The sequence below is a fragment of the Saccopteryx bilineata genome, chromosome 1 (genome assembly GCF_036850765.1).
Source record: "Saccopteryx bilineata isolate mSacBil1 chromosome 1, mSacBil1_pri_phased_curated, whole genome shotgun sequence".
Classification (NCBI taxonomy): domain Eukaryota; kingdom Metazoa; phylum Chordata; class Mammalia; order Chiroptera; family Emballonuridae; genus Saccopteryx; species Saccopteryx bilineata.
Window position 1 is genome coordinate 59,103,788 of NC_089490.1, and position 13,671 is coordinate 59,117,458.

The 13,671-nt window shown below is 46.5% G+C and overlaps 1 protein-coding gene across 1 annotated transcript in view; it reads left to right on the forward strand.

The window, feature by feature from the left end:
- NT5E (5'-nucleotidase ecto) overlaps positions 1-13,671 on the forward strand; it is a 62,180-nt gene that overhangs the window by 38,563 nt on the left and 9,946 nt on the right. Inside the window, exons 4-5 of the mRNA XM_066254219.1 lie at positions 11,793-11,990; positions 12,999-13,153. Of these exons, the coding sequence (XP_066110316.1) occupies positions 11,793-11,990; positions 12,999-13,153 (353 nt within the window). The remainder of the gene's footprint in view (positions 1-11,792; positions 11,991-12,998; positions 13,154-13,671) is intronic.

Here is a 13,671-nt window from a genome sequence, read left to right on the forward strand (position 1 = left end):
GATGCAGCTCCTTGAAAAGCAAGATTTCTTTGTTTGACCAGCCTTTTGCCTAAGTACCTGATTTTCATTGCTTCTGCATTTCAGCTCCCATTGGTTGAATATGAAATTCAAACCTTTCATTTAAGTAGAGAACCTAAATGATTTTAATAACTGCAGAGTTCTGTTCTCAAAACAATTATATATAAACAACACAGACCAGAAACACCTAAGGCTGGTTCTTCGCTCTGCAGCCAGTGGCCAGGTTCCCAGTGCAGAAGGACGAACCCTTGCCTGCTTCAGCGGAACAGGGGAGAGACGGAGAAAGACTGTTTGCAATCATTGTTCATTGTTCCATTAACTTTTACTCTTGTGGTTTAGATAATTGTGCCTTTTAGCACAATAAAATAGTCTTATTATTTACCACATCCATTAAACACTGTCCAATAAAGAACTGTTCCTTTAGCATCAGGGAGGATTGCAGATGGATGGGCTGTGGTGTATTAAGTTGCTGGGAGAATCAGCCGAAGGGCAGAGTGGCTCATAGCTTCAAAGGTGATGTCCTTGGTGGCACAGAAACTTGCTTATTTCAGTGGTCTGTCATTCACTCAGGACTTGCAGTCACCTTCTAGCCATACCCCAGGCTCAGCAACAGCTTTCTTAATGGAGCAAAGCCTTTTGGTTAGTGATTTTTTTGCAGCCACATGACACTGATGAGTTTTAAATATGTCTTTTTTTTAAAATTGATTTTAGAAGGTCAGACAGAGGAAGGGAAAGAGAGAGACAGAGGGAGAGAGAAGCATACATTTATTGTTCCACTTAGTTGTGCATTCTTTGGTTGTTTCCCTGACTAGGAATCAAAACCACAACCTTGTCATCTTGGGATGATGCTCTAACCAACTGAGCTAACCGGTTAGGGCTTTAGCTATGTCTTATGAAACTGTTCTCCAAAGTAAAGCGGAACTAGCCAAACCCAAATCTAATAAGAACAATAAAACAAGGTCAGGGTTATTCAGCAGGGTCAAGTTATACAGAGAGCTGATGGCCGACTGTTATGAAATCATAAGCCCATTCCTACCGCAAGGTACAAATCTCTTCCCAAGACTGTTGTTTGTGTTGCTTTAGTTCCTGCCTGCTCGTTTTCTGAGATGGCCCTCATTTCTCCTACCCTCCTGCCCGTCAGAGGTTGTGGAAAGAGCTTTGGACTCCGACCAGCTTCATTTCCTCCTGGGCTTGGTCACTGCTGTCTGTCTGTCCTGGGACAAGTGACTGAGCCGCTCTGGGCTTCAGTTTTTTTAGTTTTAAAAATAGTTACAGGCCTGACCTGTGGTGGCGCAGTGGATAAAGCGTCGACCTGGAATGCTGAGGTTGCCGGTTCAAAACCTTGGGCTTGCCTGGTCAAGGCACATATGGGAATTGATGCTTCCTGCTCCTCCCCCTGTTCTCTCTCTATCTCTCCCTCTCTCTCTCTCTCCCCTCTCTCTCTAATAAAAGTGAATAAATAAAATCTAAAAAAGTAAATAAATTTTAAAAAAAATTTAAAAAAATGGTTACAGTAATAAAACTACTTCAGAGAGTGTTGTAGGAGTTACATGAGGTAATATTTGAACAGAACTAGGCCCCGGAGCACAGTAGGTCCAAGACAAATATGTCAAATTTTTTGATATTCTGCAACATGGGGAAATACATGTACTATTAAATGAAAAAGAGGAGCATACAGAAAATTTTTTTTATAACTGTAACCATGTGAGAGTCACAGGTTTTCAAGCTAACTTATGGGATTACTCCTCCCTTTAATAAATGAAAATGCTCTTTATTACATACAACTTGGGAGACTCTGGGAATTTATCACCCCCTTCTCCCAAATCTGATTATACCCTGGGAATCCCCTATTAGTTCTGGTCCCCTTGATTCTAACTTTTATTTCTGTTGAAGTATCACTCACCTCTGGTCTTGACTCTTTCAAACCATTTTTGTCTATCCACACAGCATGAACCCAGATATGGACAGCTGACCTTTCACTTTGCTCTCCCCAAACTCCATCCACACAAAGCAGTTTCCCTGCACGTTTGCGGTCACCACAGGGGAGCGAACCCCACAAGCACAGCGGAAACCCTGCCTCTGCCAGAGCCACCACAGGGGGGGGTCACAAGGGCTGGCTTTCTTCTTCCCTTCCCTGTTCTTTTCTTGACTCCTGTCCCCACCCCTTTCACCTAAGGCTTCCCAAAACTCAGAATTTCTCCCACTATTTTTATACAGATAGGTTCTCCCTGCCTGCACCTTCACAACCCTTCCCACAACCTGGTCTAAGTCGGGGCGCCTGTCTTCCCCACCTCAGGCAAGAGGACAGGAACAGGGACCCCAGGACCCCTGTCCTCTCCCAGGTGTTTTACTAAACAGAAAGTAGTTTTTCCCTAACATGGGTTCTACCACCTATTTTTCCCTCATATCTATCTATCTATCTATCTATCTATCTATCTATCTATCATCAATTATCATCTATCTATATAAACTCACACTCAAAAATTTAATTTGCCTTAGGTTGGTGGGACTACAAATAAGTTTTTTCTTCTCCATTTGCCAAATCTTGTTATGCTTTTACTTTTTTTTTTTTTTTTTTTGATTTTTCCGAAGCTGGAAACGGGGAGGCAATCAGACAGACTCCCGCATGCGCCTGACCGGGATCCAACCGGCACACCCACCAGGGGGCGATGCTCTGCCCATCCGGGGCATCACTCTGTCACCTGAGGCAGAGGCCAAGGAGCCACCCTCAGCGCCCAGGCCATCTTTTGCTCCAATGGAGCCTCGGCTGCGGGAGGAGAAGAGAGAGACAGAGAGGAAGGAGAGGGGGAGGGGTGGAGAAGCAGATGGGCGCCTCTCTTGTGTGCCCTGGCTGGGAATCGAACCTGGGACTTCCGCACGCCAGGCCGACGCTCTACCGCTGAGCCAACCGGCCAGGGCTTATGCTTTTACTTTTAAAATAATAAAATTTCTAAACCTCTTTAGACTCTATAAATTTAACTATTGATTCTAAACTTCATTGCAAGAAAATTTTCCACAGAAAGTTTACTGAACTAGTAGGCTTTTATTCAGCGGCTCGTGAATGGGGGCAGCTTCCCATCTCAGCAGATATAAAAGGAGCTCTGAGAGCATTTTACAGACCAGAGTGAACAGGCACAAGGAAGACACCCTGGGCCTTTGCTGACTGGTTAAAACAGGATGCTTTCTCTCTGCGCAGCAAAGGGAATCATGGTAGCTTGTGCTGAGCAGGCCAGCGCCAATTGGTTGGCCCAGGCCTTCCTTTTCCAGGAGAGCTGAGCCTAGAAATGTAGATTAGGTTCTGGTTTGCGGATGTGGGGCTTAGCACAAGCGAGTGCATCTTGGGGCTAATTTCGGTTACTTTAAAAACTTGGACTAATATAAATATCTTTTGTTAAATTAAAAAAGAAAAGAAAAAGGAAAGGACAGGGCTGACCTGTGGTGGCGCAGTGGATAAAGCGTCAATCTGGAACACTGAGGTCACTGGTTCAAAACCCTGGGTTTACCTGGTCAAAGCACATATGGAAGTTGATGCTTCCTGCTCCTCCCTCCTTCTCCTCCCTCTCTTTTTTTTTCTCTCTCTCCTTACTCTCTAAAAATGAATAAATAACTTAAAAGGTTTTTTTTTAAAAAAAAGACGTATGCTCATTTTGAGAACCAGATCTAAAGATACAATGACCAAACGTATCTCGTTCCATTTAAAAGATAAGGATGCAGAAATGCAGTGTTTTATCCCAAAGCAACCCATCTGTGTCTCACTCAATTCTCTTGTCCTCTGTTTATAAAATTCTCCGAGGCCTAGAAACTCCGATGGTTGTGGATTCATGCTAATCTATATGGTAATTTATAAATACACTGTCAGGATTTGGAAGCAGAGCTTAGGTTTTGCAAGCCAGATGATCTCTAGGTTCTCTTGATAAGCTTATTTCAGTCATGCACTGCATGCTCCCTTGCTCACCAGCGTGACTGGAAGGGATGATTTGTGGGAATCTGCTGTGAAGATCCTTCGCTGAACACAACCCACAGCATTTTCCACTGGGTCACTGGACGTGTCCTCCCTGGGAATGCCTTCTCCAGCTAAATGCTGATTTTCCCTAAAACATGTATCAGGTTTATGTGATTTTATGGCCGTGTGTACCCCCTTACTAATCTGAAGAAATTAGGTATTACTTCTGAAAAGAGCAGTTGGTGAACGGAACCACAAGGGTGTGTTCCGATGAAAATCAGTCTCCCACTCTCCATCCCCTTCCTTTGGACTCTGCATTTGAACAGGCCCGAGTGATAGCTCCAGAGGACTGTTACCAGAACCCCAGTGTTCTGAACTTGAGTCTGCCTGCCTGCGTGCGCTGGCCCAAAGGAATACACGAGAAGGAGTTTGCAGTATGGAAAGAAAAAACAGTTTAATATTGAATTGGCTCTCTATAGAGAGTTCATGCTTTAAAGATAGGACTCCCCAATAACATGTGGGTTACAGATTAAATAGGGCAAAATCACAAGACACTGTGAGGTTTGGGGTTCAAGGTCATGCTGGGAACTGATTGGTTGGAGGTGAGGGAAAGGTAATAGATTATTTCTTCAGATCTCGAGGACAGTTCGAGATAGGATCTCTGAGGTCCTATCTGGCAACCCTTTGCCCAGTCTCATGGGACAGTAGCTAGAGGGTCTTTTCATATTAGGGCTCAGGAACTGAAACATAACTCAGGGCAGATGCTATCTTTAGCTTGCCAGAGGTCTGGACCTTGTGACCTTAGTGGGTCCAGATACTGTTCTCTGCTGCCTTGGGAACTGCTGGTTATCTGGGGGAAAGGTTAGGTCTCTGAGGAGTATGAGAAGGGGGTGAGGGAATACAATTTCTAGAGCTGGAATTTAAAATTAAGTATTATCAAAGTCATAAGGGCCCTTAGTTTCAGAATGGCTATGTTATGATATTTTTTAAAAAGGTATTGGGTTTTTTTTTTTTTGGGGGGGGGGAGGCATCGATTTGTTGTTCCAGTTATGCATTATTCATTGGTTGGTCCTTGTATCTGCCCTGACCAGGGCCCGAACCCGCAACCTTGGCATATTGGGATGACACTCTAACCAACTGAGCTACCCAACCAGGATGATTTGTTTTTTTCATTTGTTTCATAAAACTCTGTTCTATAATGTAAATAGTATATGGGAAGTCTGGTATCTGGGAGGACACTAAGCCCTGGGGATGGTCAGATCCTACAGGAGAGCCGGGCTTTGCTCCTTGCCTGTTCTGTTTCCGTCCAGCAGCCTCTCTCGGTCCCATAACAATGAAGCAAAGACCTGCCCCCACGGGGCAGTGGACATCCAGAACACAGGGCACTCGTGGAGCTCTGTACATGTCCCTGAGTGAGTGAGTGATGTGTGGTAGCCAGTTCCCTGCAGGGCTCCCTGATTTGCCCAAACCAGTCAGGCTTGAGTATAGCGTGGGTTGAATTTTAAGCCAGTTTCATCTAGATCAGGGGTAGTCAACCTTTTTATACCTACCGCCCACTTTTGTATCTCTGTTAGTAGTAAAATTTTCTAACCACCCACCGGTTCCACAGTAATGGTGATTTATAAAGTAGGGAAGTAACTTTACTTTATAAAATTTATAAAGCAGAGTTACAGCAAGTTAAAGCATATAATAATAATTACTTACCAAGTACTTTATGTCATATTTTCGCTAAGTTTGGCAGAATAAATCTTTATCAAACAACTTACTATAATTAAATCTATCTTTTTATTTATACTTTGGTTGCTCTGCTACCACCCACCATGAAAGCTGGAACGCCCACTAGTGGGCAGTAGGAACCAGGTTGACTACCACTGATCTAGATCAACAATTTTCAACTGGTGTGCCGCAGAATTTCAGTGATTAGTTTATGCGTGCCATGAGAAGAAAAAGGTTGACAAGCCCTGATCTAGACCATCCTCCCTGGACCCTCCTTGAATATGCATAATTAATCTCTTTTAAAACTCCCAGTTGTCACTGAATGTCCAAGAGCAAGAATCAGAGCAGTAAACTGAAGCATGTGCAAAATAAAGGGACACGGTCTGGGTATAGAAAATATCACATGGCCCCTTCAGTTCCCTGAAGGAGTCAAGACAGTGGGCACATCATGGTCGGGTACAGAGATGGCCAGAAGACCATGACTCGGCCCTCTGGTTGCCAACCACCTCTTAACTCCACTGTGAAGATGGGAGGGAGCCCGGAACATCTAGAGCTGCTCCTGTACCAGCAGCAGGGGACATGGCAGCAGGCCTTCCTGGCTGGCACAGAGCCCATGTGGACCAGCAGTCTCCACGCTGCCCTGCAAAGCGCCGTGGCAGGGTCCCGCTCACGCTTCTCGACCTGAGCCTGCTTATGGGTCACATTGTCACAAAACTTCCTGTGTGCACAACATGTGCAGAGATTTAAAAAAACAGACAAACAGAACACCTTAAACCGCTTTTGGTTTAAGCCACTAATCAAACATCTCATTTTACAAAGTTAGGAAATACATGCGTTTAGGCTCCAAGAACTCGATGTCTCTCCCAGGGTCATGAAACCAGACTGAAACAGGGCTAGCACCAAAACCCGACTCCCAGCTCCTGTTCCATTCTGGGAGCCCCACCGAGCTCATTAGTAAAGGAAGTTGAATTCAGGGGCGTTGTGGTGGACACACAGGCATTGCTCCTCTCTACAAGTGGATTCCACCACAGAGAAAGCTTCAAGATTTTGTCTGATTTATAGAAAAGTGTTGTTTAAATTACTTAAGCTGAGTCATTCAACATTTATCAACCACCTCATATGTGCCAGGCAGACTCCAGAGACACAGCAGCCCTTATGTTCGTGGAACTTATTGTCTTCAAAGAGATACCGACCGTTAAATAAAATTTCCCGGGGCTGAGAGACCAACGAAAGAGGTTGACAAACTCCATCATTATATCAAAAGTTTACTAAGGGAACTTGCATACGAGGGAGACACGTCTTAGGCGGTGGCAAGATGGTGTGTATATCCTCAGTGCCACGTGGCGGGTGCTGAGGGGTTTTATAGACTGGGCGGGATGGAAAAGGGCACTGGTTGTGACCTGCCCCAGATTAGGGAAGATGATTTACATACTTGCCTGGCGGAGGGTAACAGACTCTGCTAGGAACCAGCGTGTCTGGAGCAGCGGAGAGGGGCCAATCAGATAGGCTCTGGGATTTCCAGGAAGCAATTTCTTCTGGTCTGAATCTAGCTGGTGGGTCCGGCAGTGGTCTCTCCTATTCCAATATGTATGCAAATAAATCAATAGAGTGTAGACATTATATTTTAGGGCAGGAAAAACGTTTTCTTCAAGGTTCTTTCAACTGATCTAATAATTAAATCTACATGAGACATTAACAAGAGAAAATAACCAAATGTAATTAACATACACACATGTGAATCTCACATACCCGAAAGGTTCAGAGACAGAAAGGAAACATGGGTACATATGACATTCTGAGCTGAGGATGAGGTAAGGCACCTTGGGGACGAAGGTCAGTCTCAGGGCGATAAGAAGAGCAGATGCTCAGTAATTAGAAGTTTGCCCTGCCCTGTCTATAGGTTAAGAAAGGTGATCTCTGATAATCTCTTATTTCGGGCAAGGTCCTAATTCAAATGCTTCTAGGTAGTTAGGGGAGGGGCAGCAGTTTCTCCTGAACCCGAATAACCCCCGTTGCCTTTAGCTCTAATCTGCATGCCACAGAGGCACATTTGGGGGGACTTGTTCTGAACCCCTACAATCTAAAATTGCAGAGCACCCCCTGAAGGGACAAGTACAAGGTGCCATGAGAGCATACACATAGGCAGGCCTGGCCAAGCCTGGGGATCATCAGAGAGTGGTCTTCTGTGGAAATGACATTCGGGCTAAGATCAGAAAGATGTGCAAGAGATAACTGTATACATAATCATCTGTGATCTTTATTGAGCATTTACCTAAGTCAGGCTTCACTTGTTACATTAACTTCTTTAATCCTCCCAACAACCCTGTAAGGCAGGTATTGCTCTTTGATTCATTTTACAGATGAATAAACAAGCAAAATGATGTAATTCACATGTAGGCCTCTAGCGCCAGGTCTTGCTCCGTATTGGAAGGCCGTGAGGGTGGGGGTGGGAATGACAGGCGCTGAGATGGCTGGAAGCACGGGGCGGATGGTCTGGATGAAGCTCGCAAAGTCAAGAGCCACATCATGTAGGTGAAATAGTTTGTGATATTTATGCCCAAAACTGTAGTGTTTTGCCTAAGACCAGTAAGCAATATTTTCATCCAGGGAGCACGTGATCATATTTATGTTTTGGAAAGATCACTGCAGCTGCTGTAGGGAGCCTGGGTTAGAGAGAGGGGTAAAAGAGATACACTGAGACCAGGTACGAGTCGTCGCAGTGGCCCGGCCATAAGATAATGGTGACCACAACTGCGGCTTGCCAGAAAGATGTACAGACACGGACAGATAAAAGCAGTGTCTGGTGGAAGTGAGCACTTTCAAATAATTAAAAAGAAAGAGTCAAGTCTCTTAGAAGCAGTGATATGAAATATGCTAATTACCAATTTTTTTTAAGTTGAATTTATTGCGGTACAGGTTCAGGTGTGCAACTTAATAAAACCTCATCTGTGCACCAAATTATTTCTATCCAGCCTTTTATAGAAAGTTTGGAAGTTCTTAAACCGGTTCCCATGTATGTTAAAACCATAACGTGGACTGCATTAAAATACTCTATAACTCATTCAGCCAATTAAAAACCATGTCACAGGTGTGCTCCTTGGCACCTCTGTCACCACATGATCCACCCTCTCAGCCCCTTCTCATCTTGGAACGATCGCATTCCTTAGGGGCTGCTGTGGCCAGGGCTCCCAGGGTAGGGCAGGGCAGGGCCCTCCCTGGTAGGTTCCCTCAGACACCCACCATGTGCTAGGAAATGCCCCATTTACCAACTTTAAATGTCAGCCCGCAACTTCACATTTTCTTCAAGTTTGGTTCCCAGATTATTTTTTTTACTAGAGGGCTGGAATAGAGTTCTGGTGAATAACATCTCTCCTGCCAAGATGCCGAGTTGGGTTTTTAAAGACAGATGTGTGGCCCCATGTGGAGAGAATATCTGGGGTGTGAGCATTTGGGGCAGAAAATAGAATGGTGTGGAAAATGTGAAGCCCTGCTCTGTTTTCTCTGCCCATGGTCTTCTGGGGTTGCCAAGTTGAGGGGGAGCAGAGAGGGCTCAGCTGTGGAGGAGGCAGAGACTAGCTACAGGGGGAATGTCCTCCTGGCACCTGAATAAGTCTATTTAAGACACAGATGGCATCTCTTGTTTTAAAAAAAAGGGGGACATCACACACTTTCAGTACTGGAGAATGTTCCCTGTAGGATGGGATCTGGGGTCCATGGCTCTTTTTTATAGAGTGTATGTTGATCTGATGAGGCATTTGACCGATCATCAGATTTCTAACTTTTACACTCTGTTCAAGTTCAGATATGGCTTTAGATGGCTGAAAAATGCAAGCTAAAAAGAGTCAGGCTTGTCCTTCTTTTGGGTTTGCAGGAAACTGCAAGACTTCTCTTTCTGAAACTAATTTAATGCTGTTTCCTCCTGGACGTGTGTTCTGCGCCACCTTGTGGGTATATTTGGAACTGCACCTCCCCAAGCTGTTCAGGGCTATGAGAATCATCCACTGGTAACCCTTGCCAGCGGAGAAGGTAGGAGGGGGGCTACCACACACCCTGGCCCTCTGAAGTAAAAAGCAGTTTCCAGGCTTGCCCAAAGAAGGACCAGCACAGAACAGAGTGAGATGAAGAGAATGTTAATCTGCCCTGCTACTGTGCAATGCTGCAGATCACCTACGATTGTCAGCCCCTAAAGCTGTACAATGCAGATGGAGATGGGACAGGGGCTGCACTGCATCTCACGTCAGGTGCTCAGTAAGAGTAAAGTTCCAAGACCTTTTTCTTTTCTATTTTCCAAAGGGAGCAAGAAAATGGGAAACTAAGGTTGGCAACAGCTCCTTCCTGCTTGTGAAGTGCTGGCAGTCGCAGCTGCAGGGGCTGCTCTTGGCACAGGAGCAGAGCAAGGGTGGGTTTCCCAGATCCCTCCTGTAGCTGGTCTTCGGTGTAAAGACAAGCCCAGAAACAGCGTAGGGCAGTAGTCCCCAACCTTTTTTGGGCCATGGACCGGTTTAATGTCAGAAAATATTTTCACGGACTGGCCTTTAGGGTGGGATGGATAAATGTATCACGTGACCGAGATAAGTGTCAAGAGTGAGTCTTAGACGGATGTAACAGAGAGAATCTGGTCATTTTTTAAAAATAAAACATCATTCAGACTTAAATATAAATAAAACAGAAATAATGTAAGTTATTTATTCTTTCTCTGCAGACCGGTACCAAATAGCCCACGGACTAGTACCGGTCCGCGGCCCGGGGGTTAGGGACCACTGGCGTAGGGCACTGAGGTGCAGTCTTGGGCTTGCATCTGACCTGACCAGTGGCCTTCGGCGACCAGCTCTTGCCGGCTTTGGCAAGTCGTAGGTTGTGTTGGTCAGTGGAGGGAACAGAGCTCCAGTACCTCACAGCCCTGCTCTTCAGTGTGCCCCCTTCACACACCACCCATGTGACCTTGGGAACCCTGCCTGTGACCACCAGTCTTCCGGTCTATAAATTGGGGCTGATAAGATCTGCCTCCTGAGATTTGTGCAGGATTAAATGAGATACAGCCCCGGCCTGGCTCTGGCTGACTCTCACAACTGGTCTGTGTGAGTAAGCAGCACGAGCCGCAGTTCCCTGGGCCCTCGAAACACCTGAGAGGAAGGACTGCTCCTGGCTGTGGTGAGGGTGGTGCTAGAAACAGCAGCGGGTCTAGAGTATCCATCCTATCAGAACCAGCCAGTCTAGGCCATTGTCTCCGAGGAGGTAAGCTCTGAGCTGTCGCGTGCCTGAAGGAGGGGTGCAATTACAGAACCGAAACGTGCCAACTGATGCAAGGCCAGGGCTCCCTACCCTCTTCAGGCATGTGGCCGGAGGCAGTGGTGGGTGGGCCTCTCAGCCTCTGGGCGTGAGTGGCTTCGATGCTCTACTCAAGGTCCACTTTGAGACAGGAGTCAGCACAACCACTGGAGTGAGGTCTGGTTGGGGCAGGGGGGTTGTGTGGCTGCTGGTCAACCAAAAGGGTGAAGGTGGCGCTTCCAGAAGTCACCGAGGGGACCCACGATTTAGCCACAAAATCTGAAGACGGCCCTTTGTCATTTCTGTTCATGTTTCATCAGAGATTCTAAGCTCTGGGAGGAGGGGGGTTGTTTAATGTTTCTAAAGGTTTCCATCGCCTCATAAGAGAGCTATACATTTATTATCTACCGTGTGCCAGGCACGGCTTGGGAGTTTAGACAGTCTCTCAGCAGCCCTATGAAGTAGGAATTAGTTCACCTGTTTTACAGGTGAGGAACCTTAAGTGCAGTGAAGTGGCTGTTCCACCTGGCTGGTGAGAACGGGGCCAGGGCGGGCTAGAGTCAGGAGAATGTCTGCAGCATTGCACCTTTGTGTCCCCACAGCAGTGCCCTGGACTCAGGAGGAGCTCAGCAAGTGCCTGCTGAGGAGAGAACGGAAGGATTCCTCTGCTACAGGGCATTCAGAAACACGGGCAGGTGTCCAAGCAGGGCTCTGGGAGACCAGCTGTGCAGAGCAGCGGCTGGCAAGGCAGCGATTCAGAATTCACTGTCATCTGGCCAGTGACCTCTGGCCAACAGCCGGTCACGTACACGGGCTGACTTGATCAGCTTTGGCCCTTTTATTTTAGGCAAACCACCTTCCAAAGAGGTGCCGGCTGGGAATTATCCATTCATAGTCACCTCAGATGATGGACGGAAGGTTCCTGTGGTCCAGGCCTATGCTTTTGGCAAATACTTAGGCTATTTGAAGGTTGAGTTTGATGCAAAAGGAAATGTCATCACTTCATATGGAAATCCCATTCTTCTCAACAGCAGCATTCCTGAAGGTATGTGAAGTTCAGGGCAGTGTTCCCTTGAACCAAGAATTAGATGGCTGAATTGTTTTCTCCTTTTTTTTGGGGGGGGGTGTTAATATTTCAGGACAATACTATAATACTTTTGAAGAATCAGGCTTCTCCCTGAGTTTATCGTTTTCATGGGTAAAGATTTAAAACACACCCAAATGCCACAAATTCTCCTTTGCGCTTCAGATGCTTTTAACATCAGACTCCGTCCCTGCCTTGTGCCTTTTCAAGCTTGGCGCTGGCATGGGAAAGCCACTCTCAGCTCATGTCCAGAGAAGCAAGCGATTGAAGCAAAGGGGTCCGCACTGGGCAGAGCAGGGCTCCAGCCGGTCCCACCCCCAGCAGTGTGCCCAGCTTCCATGGCTTCCGTTTCTTTATTTATCAAATGAGGGAGTATCTTTCTTCCTTTTTTGTCTGGACTCAGAGTAAAAATATCTTTTATGTCATCCATTTTCATAAAGTACACATAAACACACTCCTACACTCCTCCTCGCCTGCCATTTTTAGCACGATGAGATCAGGGAGGGATGGGCAGTGAGGGGCCACAGGGCTCTGAAGGGTGATGGTCACGACTCGGACCTCTCAGCAGCCAGAGGGAGGGAACCAGACCACACAGACAGCAGAGCCTCCGCAGGCCCTTAGTGCCTGCCTGTGGGCCTCTCATCGCCCACTGCACCACCAGTGCTTTCCCAGGTGAGCCAACAGGAACTCATACAGATGTGATGAACTGATGTTCAGATACTCAGAATGCATTCAAAGTAACATCCTTTCCAGGTCTTAGTGCCAGGAAACAGAATAGAGGCTCCTAAGGAAATTTCATAGTCAAAATCAAAATGTACATAAATATGGTAAAGAAATGTCTTCTCACACAGGTAGGCCAAATGATGTTTGATTCCGTCTTCAAAATTTAGGTCAATGTGAAATCGGCTTTAACTGAAGACTGATTTTTGTTGTTGTTGTTGTTGATGTATCTATTTTGCTTTCTTCTAGATCCAAACATAAAAGCAGACATTAACAAATGGCGGGTAAAATTAGATAATTATTCTTCCCAGGAATTGGGGAAAACAATTGTCTATCTAGATGGCTCCACTCAGTCATGCCGCTTTAAAGAATGCAACATGGGCAACCTGATTTGTGATGCTATGGTGAGTGGCCCCAGCCATGCGGGGCCTGGGGCGGGGGGGGGGGAGGGGGGAGAAAGGGGGGGGAGCAAGGAAGACAACCTGAAAGTTATAGAACTGAGCATTCCAAAAAAAAAAAAATGTGTGCCCAGCCAGAAGCTTGGCATGGATTCACACCAAGCACCTTGGGAAGGTGCACGAACTAGACCAACTGACTATCACTTCATCCATTTACAAGAACCGAAGCTTTTATTTTTAGGTGCTCCTTTTTGGATGTCTGAATTTTTTTTTTTTTTTTTTTGTATTTTTCTGAAGCTGGAAACGGGGAGAGACAGTCAAACAGACTCCCGCATGCGCCTGACCGGGATCCACCCAGCACGCCCACCAGGGGCGACGCTCTGCCCACCAGGGGGCGATGCTCTGCCCGTCTGGGGCGTCGCTCTGCCGCAACCAGAGCCACTCTGGCGCCTGGGGCAGAGGCCAAGGAGCCATCCCCAGCGCCCGGGCCATCTTTGCTCCAATGGAGCCTTGGCTGCGGGAGG